Source organism: Fistularia commersonii, chromosome 14 (assembly GCF_037954325.1).
Source record: "Fistularia commersonii isolate RoL2024-O1a breed Wild chromosome 14, RoL_Fcom_v1.0, whole genome shotgun sequence".
In the NCBI taxonomy this organism is placed as follows: domain Eukaryota; kingdom Metazoa; phylum Chordata; class Actinopteri; order Syngnathiformes; family Fistulariidae; genus Fistularia; species Fistularia commersonii.
Genome location: NC_141297.1, coordinates 16,799,403 through 16,816,689, shown reverse-complemented (window position 1 = coordinate 16,816,689; position 17,287 = coordinate 16,799,403). Strand labels below are relative to the sequence as shown.

Sequence of the window (17,287 nt, the reverse complement as noted above, 5' to 3'; positions counted from 1 at the left end):
GTCCTGTATATCAAGGGACAAATATTCAGTTTGCCATCTTGGTAAAAAAAAAAAGATTGACATTGCAATTGAGTGAATGCAGAAGGGAAAAAAACTGATGATTTTAAACAAATCCCTTTATGGCTTCACACCATCGACTTGACACTTTGTATCAACCTAATTAACGTTGGCCTCCTCATATCACAATTCATATCCATCAAGATGGTGGTTTATAGTTCCTGAACAGTGTGTTTGCCATGGTGGGGGATGGTACGACACTGTGGGGGTGGAGGGGTTGCCGGGGCTAGAAAAACTGTGGAATTTACAGCTTAATCTGTTTAGGCACTTCCCTGTCGGCTGAACCGCAGACTGTGGCAGAGGGAGTGCATGCTAGCTTAGCACAGCTGTCAGGAGCTGCCTGCCATGCTATCAATAATTGTCTTTTTTCTCCTCTACCTCGCTGTCTCTCTCATGCATTTAAACTCCCCTCCCTTCTTCCCCCTGCACCCCACCCCCAGCCTCAGCATCCTGTCAGCCTCTCCTGCAGGCACTAAATCAATGAGTCCTGAAGCTGATTAGCAGGTTCACAGGCAGGTCGTTTCACACAGCCAGAGGACGATTTTACTGACAGACTGGCACTTACGGCAATGCTACTCTGAAAGAATGGGCCCAGAGGTCCAGCGACATACATTTTTACTCTGGCTGTTTTGTTGTTGTTGTTGTTGTTGTTGTTTGATCTGTTTTTTTTTTTTTTTTATTTTGTTTCTTTAACTTCTTCCAGAAGGAGAGAAACAAATAATGGTCATTTGCAATAACAGCTGGACTCAGTGTAGGTTAGTTAACCTTGTCAATGGTTGAAAAACACAGAATTCATCTGTCGCAGTTAGTGCTGAATTATTTTATCTTCAAAAGCTAGCAAACTGCCAAATAAGCTGCAAAATTTGCAAAACCAAAGTCAGTGATGCTGAACAGATACTTAATGAAACTACTTATGTAAACTTGTTTCAGCGGCGGCTGTTGCTCAGATGACACAGCAGGGGGAAAGTCGGCGGTTAGATTCCCAACTCCACCTGCGTGGATGCCAATGTGTCCTTGGGCAATGCACCGAACCACCAGTTGCTCCTGATGGTCTGGTTAACACCTTTCATAGAAGCTCGTCTGCCATCTATGTATGAATGTGTCGGTGAATGGGTCAATATAATCGGCTGCAAAGCATTTTGAAACCACAGGGTGATGAAAGGGCTGTGTAAGTGAAGACAATTTAAATTTCCAATCTGAAAGTTGAAGGGACTAAAGAAAGAAAAAAAAAAAAGACATAGTTGAGCAAGAGCATTATTGTCATTCCACGAGAGGTCGGTGAGGATCAACACATGAACAATTTGGGGCAAGAACAGAGTAACATAAAAAAAATGTTCCTTGTGGCCAAACAGTAAATGAAAAAGTTTTACACTGAGCGCAGGGTTTGAAAAAAAATCATGATGTGTGATGCATGCATATCTGACTTAAAGTTTGCATGGTTGTGCTGTAAAAATTCAGCTTTGAAAACTGCTTATATACAAAAGCTATAACACAGGCTGAACAGGCAAGGAGAATCTGACAGTTGAAGCATACATTCATATCTTCTTTATTCTTCTTCATCTAAACCGCTTTCCTGCGCTCGGGTCAGGGGCCGCAGGAGCCTTGCCTGGCTGTCATTGAGCTAGAGGTAGGGTTCACCCTGCATGGGTCGCCATTTGATTACCGGGCCACAAATAGAGACACATAACCATTCATTCACTCATTTACACCTCAGCGCAATTGAGGGTCTCCAACTACTGATCATGCATGTTTCTGGACATAAGAAGGAAATTGGAGACCCCAGAAGAAATCCATGGAGACACAGAACTGGCAAATACTCACAAAAAGGTCCCTGGAACTTGAACTAGGGACCTACTTGCGCTGAGGCAGAAGTGTTAACCAGAGCGCCATCCTGCCCCTCACTGTTAAAGATAGACAATTCTGCTTTCTTCACTCCAGAATGAAAATCTCCTTCAAAATTGCTAATATTTTAAAGTTTTATCTTCACAGACAAATTGCAATAAGGGGTCATGATTTTTTTTTTTAATCCTTTATGATTACATATGGGGATACAAAAAAAAAAAGGTCACAATTGGGTGCACTGCGCAAACATAATTTGACACGGTAGTTTGAAGGCTGATGCATCAAAGGCTCTGAAAACCTTATCGCATCGAGTCCCACAACATTCAGCCCCTTTAAGATAAAAAGGAATCTGAAACTGTATTTTCTAGAAATCTGGAGTGCATTGTTTGACTGCACTGAACATATTTCCACCTCCTCTTATTGAGCGTTATGGGATTTTTGCTAATTGCGATTGGCATTGTCAGTTCAATCTTTTTTTTTATTAATAATACAGGTGTATTGCTGAGCTGAAGTCTGACTAGGGGTTCTACTTGATTTATCTCTTAGTCACACTGGGAAAACTAATTACTGTCCAACAAAGTTCAGGTTCAAAGTATCTTTATTGTTCCTGGCAGGAAGAGATTCAGTAGCCAGTATGTACAAAAGTACACACCACATACAATCACTCATAAACCAACCTGTAAGGCAAGGACAGACAACAGGCCGATGACACGTGAAGCAATAAAAGATGTATTCTGCATTAAGATCGTGCACAACGTGCAAGTCAGCAGCCTTACCGCCTCCAGACAGCTGTAAAGACAATCAGGTAAACAGAAGCTGGACACAGGAAGCTGTAAACCGTTTACTGTTATGACATTAAAGCTTATTTGGGGATTTGTAATAATTGCTTTATCATCATACTATTTGGAGTATGAGTTCAGCCAGGATTGATATAGTTCAATCTTAGCATTCTTATTCCAGTGATGATCAAATATGAAAAGAAATGGAATCAGGGTTTTTTTAGCACCAGCACCTGTCAGTCCACTGATGATTTGAACAGAACAACATCTTAAACACAACTCAATGGTAGAATCTTAGACATACACACAGTAAATAAAATAAGATCTGAAATTTTGCCTGGTATTTTGGGGACTTTTGTTTTTATAAGACTTATAAAATACTCCAACCTCATGGATTTACACCAAATAAATGCAGAGATAGTAACGCTTCCTTGCAAGTTTGGTTCATGCAAATGTCTTGTAAGCAAAAAGATGAGGAGTGAAGAGAAAAATGGAGCTGATCGGAAAAAAAAATCCTGTCTGGCCCACACTTGTTTGCACGCCCTGCCTGCCAACGAAGCACTTTCAAAGGCGCCTGACGTTAACCTTCCAACTGAAATCCAGCAGCACCCTCAAGTGGCCAAAAATGAACATTCATCATTACGTTGTTCTTTAGATCATATTGATGACCATCAGGTAGAAGGAGGTGTATCTAATAGTCATTACACATTAGAATATAAGCATCATGTGTGGGATCTATGTCTCTCTATATACACAATACTAAAACCTAGAAAAATCACCAGATATTATATATGTGTAAATATATATATATATATACACACATACACACACGTATAAATGTGTGTGTATATATATATATACATATACATTTACACATATATGTGTACATACATACAGTACATATACAGTATACATAAACACACATATACATTTATACCTTCATACATACACACATATATTGTCAAAACTGCAAAACAATCTACATTATCTATAAGTTTTGTAAAGTTACCTTTTAAATGGTTTATATTATTTTAACTATGCATTTCCAAGCACCTGCGCACATCCTCAAAGTTTTACAAGTATTCTACAGCACTAAGTTTTCCCACAAAATGAAGAATATTGTGTTCTTGTCAAGCATTTTTTTTTGTATTTGCAAGAATGTATTATATAAATTACATTAAGAAACCCACTGATTGTCAAATAGCAATTATGAAAAATTAGTTTCTGTCCACGGTCTTGTGTGTTTACAAAGAGACAAAGGCACTTTTAGGGGGTGGTAAAGGATTTATTTAAACAATACGATTAGGAGAAACTACTGCATTGTTACAATTCAAGAAAACACGCATTAAAATTAGTGGCTGGGTAGGCTACCATTGACAGAACAAAAAAGGAGCAGCTCTACATTTTCTACATTTTCTCATTAGTAGCTTGAATTTCTATGGCTGTAGATGTCTTTCAATGTGCCCGTTACTATGGCAACAGAATGCAGTCTCTCATCTCTGACCTTTCCTTTCCATAATCTAACATGAACATTCCTCCTTCAGGCTTTGCCTCCCTTCGTGGCCTCTCACTCTCTGCTTCTTCTGCTGTCGCAGAAGCGCTGCTTCAACTGCGACTTGACCACCAAGCAGAAGGACTTCTGTTGTGAGAGATGAGTAGCAATGTTTGCCACTGCGCATCACAATACATCTGATATGTTCAAATGTGATTACCTTTCCACGCTTAGCCTGCTTGTGTGCCTCGCACATGAACTCCAGCAGAGCCAGCAGGAGCCCCACGCCTAGGCCAACGCCCAGGAGGACAAAGAGGCCTAGCAGGTTGTGGGCCTGCAAGGTCTTGGTGACGTGGTCCTTCTCAGCATCCTGGCACTCCCCAGCCCACCACTTGGCCTTCAACTCTGCCAGCTTGCCCGACTCACTCAGCTCCAGGATGGCGATGGATAGATCTTTAACCAATGGGGAACCTGAAAGAGAAAAAAGTGCACTGGTGCATCAACCAATCCTCCCAGGGATCATGGCAGACACTAATACATCAATCTCCTCCCATTGTAGGAGGATTTATTTTCAAACTTCTGTTTCTGACTTCACTGGTTATTTGTTTGGGTGGTAACACCCAGTTTGTGATTGGATGAAGTCTGACACTTATCTCTGAGTTTGAATTAATTTTCCACTGAGAGAGAATCTGGGCACATTACATCCTTATTCTCATATAAATGATTCAAAACAGGGTGGCCTAGGATAATTCTACGGCAGATACATTGATCTACATTTCACCATCATATTATATGAGCCTTTCACAACAGCAAGTTATAATGGTGGTCCGTTCATTCCTGTTGTTTCACGTCCAGAGCCTTGCAACGTATGTAAATATACAATTAATATCAAAAATACAACAACTAAGCTCAATTTGGCAAAGAGTGCCCTGCCAGATACACAGTCAAAAACAAAACAGACATTGATCTACTGTGCATTTTTTTTTTTAATCTAACAGGAGAGGCCCAGGGTCACGGACCAAATATAAAAACGTATTTTTTGCAAGGAACCATTTTAACTTCACTCATTCAAATCTTTATCAGACCCGTAAAAAGCTTCCGTCTGACAATTCAGAAATTGAGCTTTGCGTTATGCCAAAAGCACCACCTGCTGCCAGCAGGAAGTGTGCGGAAAATATAGATATAACCAGCTGTCACCATGCACTTGCTGTGTGATAACCACACACCAAAAACAATGGAAAATAAGGAAACACAACCAGCTCAATATTTCACATACACATTCAGGAAATTTGACATTGGCTATAAACTGCTCTCTGCATAAAAAAATACACACGTATATTTACAGACAAATTTTTATGTGAGCACAAATACTCAAATTTGTGACCAGAAAGAGCAAAATTATGATAAAGATAGTTATTTTTTTTGATTTATTGCTCAATACAAAGTGATGCAGTGGTTCAGAGTGCAAGGTTATTGTATATACAATAATCATAAATCTGCATTACATAATGAAGTGACAGTTGTGTGATGTGTTTCTGTGACTATGAACAATACAAGTGCTCAGAAAAACCTCCCAGCAGCCCATGACAACTCACCCTTAGGCGCTGCAATGCTGTATGACCTCATAGAGATGACTTCCTGCGAGTTCCTCAGGAGGCAGTTTCGAGCAACTGCCAAGTCCAAGGACACCGCCTCGCCAATGAACGCAAATGTTCCTGTTTCTGCATACTGAAAGCCCTGACTGGTGTTTGACACGTAGCTTTGCTTCTGCTCCATGTGCGCGTAGATACGTCTGTAGACAGGGTTGTTGGAATTCTGGAAAAGCACAGGGGGAAATTTATATTTGGACTTGGCCTGTGTTTAAGGAAGTGGTTATCAAGTTCTGACAGACACCTTGAAGAACATCATGGTGGAGCTGCCCTTCAAGGTTCCATAATCAATGACATCCTGATTGGCCAGGTCCTCAAAGTTCTTGATGACGATGCGATTTTGGCTGGATTGCAAAGTGGCGCTCAGACTGGCAATGAAGCAGGCCAGCAGCAGTACCACAAACAGCCACCAGGCAACACACACAAGACGACCTGACAGGGTCTTTGGGTGGGGCCCAGCGCCTGCGAGACGGACAAAATGAAATGTTCCCTTGTTTTATCTATCTATCGATCGATAGGGCAGAGGATTGAGAGCATTCAGGGACAAGGTGTGGTTACCTTGCAGTGTCAAAGCTCCAATGATGTACCAATAGCTGTGCAGCAGACTGAATCTTTGCTCGTCAGAATCCGGCACCGTCTGCTCAGGTGGACTGATCCTTCAGAGGGGGTGAGGATGTAGAAGGGTGGGGGCAGGGGCAAAGGGAAGTGAGCAGCATCCACCTTTATTAAAGTGCTGTTTGTTGCTTTGTTTGCAGCAGATTGCCTGATCATGTTGATTCACATTGAAAAACAAATGTCTGGGGGTATTAACACACATACACACAGACACACACACACATGCGTGGATGCCTGCATGCAGACTCGCAGTAATTTATCTTTCAAATTACAACAATAAATAATTATGTATTCATACTCAAGGTCCTCTTTGTTTGATGGTTTATCACAGTATATTGAGATTTCATCTGTTTTTATTTACTTCCATACATGTAACATTTTTGTAGAACCTGCATTCAGTTTACTACTAAATTTATACTATACATCGTATCATTTTCCATTATTTATTATCAGTTTCTTATTGCATCAGTAAATTTTGACCATTTAAGTAAGTGATGATTTTATCATACACTTTTCTTTTATTTTCACATACATACAAACCTTACTGTGCTAGTAGTATACTGCTTGGTCTTTAATACTTTTTAATGATCCCTTTCTACTTTTAGGTTCTGCTTCTTGTATAGCTTGTGGTTGTTATACCTGCTCTTTTACGATTTTAATCTCTCTTTTACTTTCAACTGTACTTTCAAACCCTTATTGCTACTATACTCCGATATGATGTTCAATTGATATTCTATTAATTACTTACCTATAGAGTGAATTGTCTTCCTTATGAACTGAGTAACTTCTATGTTAAAACTTTGACAAAAGTCATACCTGTTGATTATTTTGGATTATATTTACTTTCTTTACATTTTTGGATGTCCTCGTTTTTCTTTCTTGTTTTGATCTCGACATATTAATTCTGCATACAAGATCATACCTGACCACCAGGTAGATGCAGAGCCCTGTCAGCAGGAAGGCCACGAAGATACCCCACCATAAGTCAGTGGAGAAGGGGGACAGGAGGCTGAAGGGCCCTTCATCCCCTGGCAGGTCTTTACGCAGTATGAAGCTGATACCAGTCTGCATGAAGGGCTTTGTCATGTCCACATGCTGCTCTCTGACCGCTGTCACAGTCAGCGGTGCTAAGGCCAGGTCTGCCTCCTGATGGGAATGGACACCATGCTACTTTCAACGCTATTATTTGGGCGGGCACCACTGTGGGTGAGACTTACCCCTCTGACTACCTCGCCGATCATTCCGTTCCAGTTACCATGCTCGTCCAAGGCGCCGAAGCGGTTGTCTTTCACTAACTGGATGTTGAACTTTAAACCAAGCTTACCAAAGAGTTCCGTGGCCAGGTCGTAGCAGTAACCTTCTAGATGTTGACCTCTGCTCATTAAGTATGGCTCTTGCTAAAGCAAAACATTGCAGAAACATGTAAACGAGAAAGTGCACATGCGTGTGTGTGTGTGTGTTTATAAAAGTCACAACAAAACTGTCAGTTTCAATGAAAAGTGCAGTATAAAAATACAGTTGTTTCAGCATGTTCTCCAAGAAACGCTTTCAAAATACATGTAACTTTCCTTCCACTGCCTAATTGTCACATTTTGCCACATGTAATTCTCAGACAGTGTATTTTGCCGCTGAAATATCTCTTCCATGTGATAATCAGATGTTGGCCCTGAGGAATTTACAACAGTTTGATTCATCATCCTATTTTACTCACAGACCTGACTGGACTGGGCCACAACCACCACACTGGAATAATTTGGTCTTGTCAACAGTCCAGAACTACCAGTTGTATCTGCACAACATTTTGAAACTGGCAATAACATTTGCTTTCAACAGACTGTTTTTTAATCCAGGGTTTGCTCAAGTTGAAATTTTCTGTTGTTTCCAGGCTGGGTGAAACTGGCTCCAATATTTGGAGCAGGGAAAATAATCGAAGGGGAGTACCTTGATAGTGGTGACGGTTAATGAAGTAGCACCTGGAAAGAAAATAACCAGTCAGTTCCTCCAAAAAAAACGAGTGAACAGGCCTGACCGAGAAAGCTTTCCCTATCAAGGCTGATTGATGCTTTGGCTTCACGTCGACTGGCTTTTCTGTGCTGACAGTTCTGTTGTTAATTTGAGAACTGCTCCATGTGTATACAAGCCCCCAATAGGGTAACAGGTTCTTGTTTTTATGCAGAAATGGGCCCCCATGCTTTATGACCATTTCAAGGTGAGACAAAAGGGGGTGTCTGAGCCCCCCAAGTGAGATCAAAGTGGGGGACCCTTGCTTAAAGGCTTAAAGAGTCTTCAGCCATCCACCATGTAGTCAGATCAGGGGACAGCCACCCCTCCCCTCCCAAAAAAAGCAACCGCACAGAGTAGTTTTCTCTCTGTCGTAAATCTCACCGATGGCTTGTCCAGTGTGACTGTAGGCTCTAACATGCCATGCCAGGGCTGGTGGGGGAGGGGGATGGCGTTACATAAAAGCCCTCCGTCAGCCTCCCCCTGAGAGGATGGCAGGACCTATGATGTGCGGAGATGCCTGTCAGAATTGTCCCCCCATATAGTTAATTGATTCATCACACTGCTTTCTGGCCCACAGCAAGACCCCAGCCCCTCCACTGGTGAGAAATAGGATGTGGCCAAAGTGGACGATGAACCCCCAAGCCCCTCTTTGAAAGGGCACCAACCGTCCAACAGTGTAAACAAGGAATGACTTGGGAGTTTGACCTTCTCAGAGGTCAGGCAAAGGTTTTGGCAGAGAAAATGATCTCTGAGCATTTCATCTAACAAAAACACATCAAATATACAATACAATAATGCTTAATTTACCAGGCAAATGATGATAATGATGATAATAATAATACATATTATTATTTTTATTATTATTATTATTACCAATGACATAATATACCCTGTCATACTGATCTGCAGCTCAAAGGACCTTACATTGAAAAAGTTGCATTTACATGTAGTACAATGAAATGCACCTGATAATTGAAAGGAATAAATCAAATGTTTGATACAGAATTACATTTTCGAAGAAACGCATCAGTGCAAGAGTCTGAAGCAGAGTTCAAGGTCTACATTGGTTGATCACCAGTTGTAAAGTGTGATTACTTAAACTTGCAGAAATCTACTGATCAGACCATGTCGCTCCTTGAACAATATCAAATGATGACCATAGAACCTTAAAAAAAAAAAATACAGGAAGAAAAAGAAAAAAAAAAAAATCCCAATATGGAACGGGAGAAAAAATGTCTATATAAGTGTCTATATGTTGTATTGATTTTGATATGTTGTTGAAAAAGGCTTGGACTTTGAGAAGTCTTTCCCACTCAAAAAAGCATGTTTACATCTGGAGAGAAAAGATTAAGGTGAGATATTCATTCTCAAGACATCAGATTGATCAGTAGCTTGAAGCTACACTGTGGTGCCCTCTTCTGTCCATACAATTACATTCACTTAATTTCAGATTCCACGCTAACAAATTTACACTCAGTATGTATATCCTGGTACTATTCTATATCTATTTTTATTAATTTTTTGATATTTATTTTTCTATACTTCTATTGCAGAGGGAACCCTCCTAATAACAAAAACCCAGAGTAAGCCTAAAAAAAAACACATCACACTTTGCATCAAGATTATACTTTAGGAATAAAAATATCAAAATCATTTCAGTCATAAAAGAGAATAAAGGGCATTTCCAGTGGGAATGAAGCAGAAGGTGATGCAAATCCTTGTCTGGTGAGAGAATGATAACATCAGTAGCGGTGTTTGTATTTGTGTGTGTGTGTGAGCAGAGAAACTAACCTGCAGTGGAGGAGCTGAGGGCTGACACACAAAGGACAAGCGCCAGGACAAGCAACATGCTGCAATGCACCTGAAAAGTTTCATATAGCTGATGAAGGCACATACACGGGGTAATGGAGCAGCGACCACTTAAGAGTCCTCACCTCAGAACCTAGAAGCAAATGAAAACAATGAGGTAATGTTGAAAGTAGGCTGTGGGGAGGGTAGTTGCGCAGGACATTGCACTTTGGTGGGAGGGACAGGGGAGGGTCTACAAGGAAGATAAAACTTTGTCGTCGTCCACCCCCTACACCAACTCCTCCAAAAAAAAGAAGTTGATAAGAATCTGAAAAAAAAAAAATTCCAAACACTTGCAGTACGATGAATTAGATGTTTTTTTCCAAGATCAACAACATTACTATACAGAAAGGAATCGTGTTATGCTTTGGGGATATGTGTTTCACAATACCCGAGCTGCTCTGTTGTTACACAACAAGGGCTTGATTTAGGACTTGGCGACCCTGCTCCAACTCCCAGAGAAACTCTTGAATTTCAGTTACTGACTTATGGTTTTTATTTGCCATTTTTCCTATTTATTCATTTTTAGCTACTTTCTTGCAGACACTAGGTGACTTACTTTTGGAAGGCATGGGGTTGCATTCATTGGTAACTAAACTTCTATGTCTGTTTTCTGGCTCCCGCCACGGGACCAGACTTTCTTGTCCTGGTGGGTGTGTTCAGATTTTCATCCAGGGAAAGACATCACAATGGTCAGGAACAGATCAAGCAATGAATGGTTTATTCAAAGTCAGTAAAAACAGTTATGAGGTCTCCCGGGCCAGAATGAATACCACCCCACGAGGATCATTCACCCTCTCTAGACACCCACTGGGACACGTCCAGTCGAATGTGTAGATGAGGAAGTTCTGGCCCCTGTGCCAGGGGGGAACACTTATTTAATACCTTTGACCCAAATGTCATGTTTACTTCCTCATAAGATGTTGTCATACTTGGAATTTGAGCACTTGGGGTTCAGGGCCACGCAGGACTGCACCCCTTGACAAAGCCACGGGTGCAGGGGGGATGTAAGTGGAGAAGTATGAAGTACTGCATTCCTTGTCTTCACGTGATGCGTAATAAATTTTAACATCTGCACCCTATTAAACAAACAAGCATGTTAGTTCCAGACAACAATCAAAAACAGGCAGTTTTGGGCCAGTTTTACTCCAAAGGACAAAAGAGGTTTCCTGAGGCCTGAATGGGGAACAGAACCAGGAGGTGTCAGTGGAGAGGCCTGGATGCCCATAGCTGTCACGAGAAATACAGCTTTCATAGAGGCCGCAGAACTTTTCTCTGCATTCTAATGAAGCTGTCTTTTGAACTTAATGTGTCTGTGGTGCTAAAATGAGCATGTCGTACATGACAGTCGTACAAGAAAGAGGGCTCGCAGCGTCTGGTGGCCGTCAGACCCAGACACAAAACCCCTTGCCAATGGACAAATCCTGGGATAATATGGATCGTTGTCATAAATGTTCCAACATAAATTAGATTTTTTGGACATTTACAGTTGCTGTATTTTACAGCAACTGTAAATGTGAGCTCTATTTTTTCTCTGCATGGGAAAGAAGTAATTTTCATAATGACCCTGATTTCAGAAGAGCCATGAAATACACAGTCGATGTCAATGATGGTTCTCAGTCATCTAGGTCAAGGGTCGGCAACCAATAACACCCAAAGAGCCATTTGGACCCAGTTTCCTCGGAAAACACTGGGAGCCGCAATTACTTTTTGACGTCTAAAATAAAGGTACCACTGTACATATTGCTTTTTATTACCTTTACACTTTGTATAAACACGTGTGTAGTGTGTTGCTTCTGAAATTCACACAGTATAACGGAGAAAATTAAATTTTATTTATGTAATGAACTCTTTTTGAGCTTTGGGCATTCAGAGCGTGTAGCGGAGCCTTGACCTAAATTTTAAAAATAAAACGGGAAAAAAAATCACTGCGTCAGAAAATAAATATTTGCAAAATATCTTCATAAATATTTATTTTACCTGCTTTATGGGACTTCTGCTCCTGAACTTCTACGCACAGCATCTGCAAATCGGGACTTTACCGGCTGGCGGGTATACCGGCTTCCGCGAGTGTGACATTATTTTGACCGGCGAAAAATAATAAATATAATTTTATTTAATATTTCAAGATCACAATGATCTTCCAACTTAGAACTAAAAATTAAAAAAACGAATTAACACAAATGAAATATATATATATATAAATATACAAATCGTTATGAAAATGACAATTGTTTAAGTGTCCTCATTTGATGTGTTTAGAACAGTAACTAATAATAATTAATAGATAAAAGAATAATAATTAGAGTCCGAGAGAGATGGGTTGTTTGCATTGAGATCAGACTGCTTCTGTATCCAGGTAATTTTGGTGAATAAGAGTAAGAGCCAAGATGCAGTTTAAGCATCACACCGCATCTCCTGCCTAACCTTAAACCAAAATGCAGTCCCTCGCCAATACCAAATGGGGTTGCCCTTCCAGGTTGTTATCGTCACTTGCAGGTGCCAAAAAAACAATTCTGGGACTAAACAGATGCTAGGAAGTCAATGACTGTTAGTAGTTTTTAATCTAAAAAGCAGAATGAAAAAGTGCAGAGGTATTATCTCAATCTTTTGTATTGATTTGTTGAGCTTGTCTGATGTGTTCACTGCTTTGAATCTCTGTTCTGGAGCATTTCAGTGCCCAGTGTCTGGTTGATGGAGGTGATGGCTGATAAACACAAACCTAAATGGAGTTCATAATTAAGAGCCGGAGCAGAGACTGAGCCAAAATCTTGGTTGTATCCTTTTAAAATGTCAGCTTGAATCAAGCTCCATCTCACTGCCCCCCTCATCTTTGTCTGTGAACTAAGATCTTCAATGATCAAAGAACATGGAATAAATTAAGGTTGATGTCTGGCATTTATATTTGCTTGAAATTTATTCAGTTCATAATTACACATCGCTTGAATTAAATATTGTCCCTCAAGTTTTTGGACAAATGACTCGCATGGCGGTGCATACAGCAGGTTGACAGACATACGTACTTTGACTAAAGATTGTTTTCCGCTCTGTTTTGAGATCCCGGTATCAATAAAAACCCAGGGACTCAGATACGGCCCCCTTTTGGATTGCCAAAGAATTATCTGAGAAAAAGGGGAGACAAAAACAAATTGGGGATATTACATGTTATTTAAAAACATATCTGTAAAAGAAAGCCCAATCTTGGGAGAAACATTATAGTGCATTGACACATGCAGTCAACTAAAAATGACAGAACTCGCAGAGGATCTCAGTGTTGTGACATGCCGCAGATCAGGAGGTTAGCAACACGTTTGCAGCTTGGTTATATAACAACATAAGCACTACACGAAGGATACTAAAATTAGGACTTCATGTCCTGTGTTGCAGGAAGAACGCTTTCCCTTTTTTTTTTGTTTTTTTTTTTTTTGTTTTTTTTTCAGTGAAGACACAAGCTCAGCCTTTAGCATGAACCTGCACATGGTTAAAAAGAACATCCATGCCATCACTTTCAAACTATTGCTCAATGGATGGGCTACTGACAATGACATTGGTACCCAATTGAACTCGTTTAAATCATACCGTTATACCTTTAAATAAATTAAAACAATTGATCAATTAAAATTGGATGCTCTAGTTTTGATCTATTGCTACTGTTTACTCATGTCAAGTTGCAAAAAGTACTCAAACATGAGAGTCGATCACTGTCAACTTATAAAAACCCTGGTATTTTTCACGAAATACATTCTGGCATTTATTTAACATTTGGTGCAAAACAAATAACAGAGCTCTCTATTGGTTTCTTTTTAAAAGAACTGCTCTTGAGATGATTTTTTCGGAATGTGCATCCTTCTTTTGAGACATTTTGTAAGATACTAAAGTATTTCTAAAAAAAGAAAAGAAAAAAAAAAAGAAAAAAGCAAACAAGGAGTACACTGCTGAGGAAAAAAAGTGAACCGTAATCAATCAGGCTTCCTTTCTGTGTCTCTCAGTTTCAGTTCCAGGTCAGCCAGCACTTAGACTTTGAGTCTAAAAAAGAATTCACTGTCGTCGGGGTCTGTAGGGGAGCGGGACTGTCTCGGGGAGGGGGACCCTAAAGGGGAGAACAGACTCAGCAAGTCTAGGCTGGTGCACGGACTCCGGCTCGTACAACAAGCCCCTTCAGGGTTCCCCCGCTCCTCTATAGGGTTTGGACTAATTCCACTGCTACTAGTGAAGCTAAAGCTCGCCCCCCTGACTTGGCTCAGGGCTTGGAGCCTTTGCCTTTCCTGGGCCTTCTTTGCCCTGTTAGCGATGTAACGCACTCTGCTTTGGCTCCTGGATGAGGTTCTCCGCATCACCGTCTCCCCTGTGGTGTCTTCCTGAGACTCTCCAGGCTTGCTCTCAGAGGCGAAGTCGCTGGCATTCAGAGGCTCCACGTCAGTCAACTTCCGGAGTTGCTCTGTCAGGTCACTGGTTGGCCGAGCCTTCTGCGGACTGCCCCGGCGCAGCTGGTCCCTGGACGGCCGGGTAATGAAGCTACGGCTGATGCTGCGGTATTTACTGTCAAAATTACAGGAAATGTCCTCAGAGGTAAGATCCCCAAGGCTTTTGGACATGGAAGCTGCCGGTAAGGTTGTGGCGGCTGAGGAGGCCCTGCTGGCTGACGAGTGCTTGAGCCCTTCCATGTAGAGGCGGCTCCAGGTGTGTCTTCTCTGAGTCAGCCTGCCAGGCGACTCCACAGATTCCCGTTGGGGCTTCAGGGAGCGGGACTGCAGCTCATCCTGGAGACACTCATTCTGCTGCAGGTTAGGGTTTGACTTGCTCTTGCTGACTCGGAGTGGATCGTAAGACACCATCCCTGGGTGCTGGGAACTGAGCCAGTGGGGATCACAGCTGCCACCTGAGGCAATAACGGTCTTTCGGGCCAAGTTTGGTAATGACAAGTCAATGACTGTGTCACTGGAAGAGATGCTTGAGGATGAAGACATGCTGTCTCGGTGGCTGCCCGGCTCCAGTTTAGTCCAAAGCCGGTCGTTCATGGTGGCGTCTGTGCAAATGTACGGCACCACTGACTGGGCCTGCCCGGTATGGCCCTCGCTTTTTGTTCTTCTTACGGGCAGGTGTGACAAAGGATCTCTGAAAAGTGCTTTCTTAGCCTGGTTTGTCTGAGCTGCCGGGACTGCGGGAGATCCAGGGGAAAGTGCTGCGGCAGGAGGGTCTGCTCTATGGTCTGACTTGAGCTCTGTAGTATTATCCTTCAACCTTGTCGGAGTTTCTAATGTCTCCCTCCAGCTTGCAGTGCACTCCATGGGCAAAGGTGCGCTTTTGTCGGTCAGGGGATCGGAGCTGCACTCAGACTGAACAGTTTGCTTGGCCGGTTTGTCTGAAGGGTTCGACGTGTTTCTGGACGGTGCCGAGAATTTTGTGAAACCTTTGTTCATTTTGACAGCACTGTCGACCACTTTGTTCGAATAAACAGTCAATAGGAGATCTGCGTTTGTTGCCGTGGATGGTGATAGAGACGAGGGGTGACATGATAACAGGCAGTCTTCTGAAAAGGACGCAGGGCAGAGGAAACCTGCATTCTCTGTGTCCTTGGGTTTTAGTGCAGGATACAGATGGCAGGGGGCTGGTTTCCGCACTGAGGAACAGACAGTGGAGAGAAAATTAGATAAATAAAATGATTGTCAGTGTGCTTTGAGGTCAGCGACAGCTTCCTGGTGCCCAGACCTCCCATCTAATGATCAACTGTTAGATTTACACCAAGACAGACAGTTGGCAAATGCCTTGTTCTTCTGATGGATTATCAATCAGGCTGCATACAGTTTGGCCTGTTTTCTGAGCTAATTCAGACACCTGTTGACAACAAATCATTGCCTTGTACTTCGTCTTTATAGCCATCGATGATTTCAGCTGTTTAAACTTTTCAGATGTTCCAACACTACCAGATTCAGTAATTAGCTGTTGCTGCAGGACAGCTATAATGCTGGTCAGTTGCTGGGAAGTCCAAATAGCAAAGGGAGGACAGGCCAAGATGCTGGCCGAATAACTAAAATGAAATAAAATGCAGTATTTTTCAAAAGGCTTATTTCAAAGCCCATCCTGATGCCCTGACCGTCTAAGGTTCATGATCAATCCTAACACCATTCAATAATGATACGTTGCTGGTTACATTGCCATCTCACGCTGTCGGATTTCAAGGGCAATTTTAAATTCAACTTCAAATAATTTTAGTCTTGGACTTTCAACAGAATTATGACCGACAGAGTACTGTCTCTCTCATCACTTTTGTGCTAGTTCTTGTGGCAACTGGACTGGGGAGTTTCCTGATATAATGTTGTATTTGGAAACTTCCCTAGGCCATTAGAACAGAAGACGCCTCTTGAATGAGGAATGAAACATCTGCAAGTGAAGAATTGCAGGTCCAGTTGCCACGACAAGAAGATTTTGACAAGACTTCACAACAATCCTGAGTGACGCTCCCTGGATCAACTCAATTAGCGTGAGCCAGATTTTAAGATTTGAAAAAGAGAGAGTGAATGCCCCAACAGGAAAATATGAAGAGGCAACATGTGAGACATGTGAGAGGCCGGCAGGTGAGATCAAAAGAGCGGCGGGTGAAGGTGAAGGTGCGGGCATGCGTTCAGAGGGTTTACCTGGCTCTGGTCATCCTCTCAATTCTGCACTAGGAACAGAGAGAGCGTGCAAAAGGGACAGAGAGGAAAAAACAGGAGTTCAGCAAAAAAAAAAAAAAAACTGGAAAAGGAGGAGCGGGAGAAAGGGGGCAAGGGAAACAGCTCATTGGCCAGAAAAGCACATTTGAAAAAGACAAAATCAACCAACATCAGGCAGACAAACATCACAACGATAGAAGCGATATACAAGAAGGTGAAATAAAATGAACAATGTTGCATCTGCTTTCTTTTGGACACTTTAAAAAAGCTCATGAGACTCTGGCACCATTAGTCTGCAGGGTTAAATGTAATACCAGTTAACAAAACCAATCGTAGATCAGTCTTTTC

General features: G+C 41.7%; 2 protein-coding genes across 5 annotated transcripts in view; both read right to left on the bottom strand.

Moving 5' to 3' along the window:
* Window positions 1–3,942: 3,942 nt before the first annotated feature.
* Window positions 3,943–10,400, bottom strand: LOC147227429 (putative glutamate receptor). 3 transcript variants are annotated; one of them, XM_086158844.1, is made up of 10 exons: window positions 10,373–10,400; window positions 10,230–10,299; window positions 8,376–8,407; window positions 7,652–7,831; window positions 7,357–7,580; window positions 6,378–6,475; window positions 6,064–6,281; window positions 5,766–5,985; window positions 4,391–4,641; window positions 3,943–4,317 (listed from the first exon to the last, which is right to left on the bottom strand). In XM_086158844.1, the coding sequence occupies exons 2-10, from the start codon at window positions 10,285–10,287 to the stop codon at window positions 4,246–4,248; spliced, it is 1,353 nt and encodes a 450-aa protein (XP_086014970.1). In that variant the 5' UTR covers window positions 10,288–10,299; window positions 10,373–10,400; the 3' UTR covers window positions 3,943–4,245. The 3 variants fall into 3 exon arrangements, with proteins under 3 accessions (XP_086014970.1, XP_086014968.1, XP_086014969.1); XM_086158842.1 differs by lacking the exon at window positions 10,373–10,400 and having other exon boundaries at window positions 10,230–10,343; XM_086158843.1 differs by lacking the exons at window positions 8,376–8,407; window positions 10,230–10,299; window positions 10,373–10,400 and adding an exon at window positions 8,150–8,277.
* Window positions 10,401–10,990: 590 nt separating this feature from the next.
* The window catches only part of plch2a (phospholipase C, eta 2a), a 57,421-nt gene continuing 51,124 nt past the window's right edge, over window positions 10,991–17,287 (bottom strand). The window contains exon 23 of one of the 2 annotated variants that reach the window (XM_086158846.1): window positions 10,991–15,906. In XM_086158846.1, the coding sequence (XP_086014972.1) occupies window positions 14,300–15,906 (1,607 nt within the window). In that variant the 3' untranslated portion in view covers window positions 10,991–14,299. Of the gene's footprint in view, window positions 15,918–17,287 lie in introns of both variants that reach the window. The other variant, XM_086158845.1, reaches the window with a different exon arrangement.

What these genes read in the sequence shown, in the direction of transcription:
- LOC147227429 (XM_086158842.1), bottom strand. Translation starts at nt 10,332, where the DNA reads ATGTGCCTTCATCAGCTATATGAAACTTTTCAGGTGCATTGCAGCATG. An exon ending in TGGAGCTTTGACACTGCAAG is followed by an intron (nt 6,282 to 6,377) that starts GTAACCACACCT and finishes TCCGTCTCGCAG; the next exon opens with GCGCTGGGCCCCACCCAAAG. An exon ending in CAGCATTGCAGCGCCTAAGG is followed by an intron (nt 4,642 to 5,765) that starts GTGAGTTGTCAT and finishes TTTCTCTTTCAG; the next exon opens with GTTCCCCATTGGTTAAAGAT.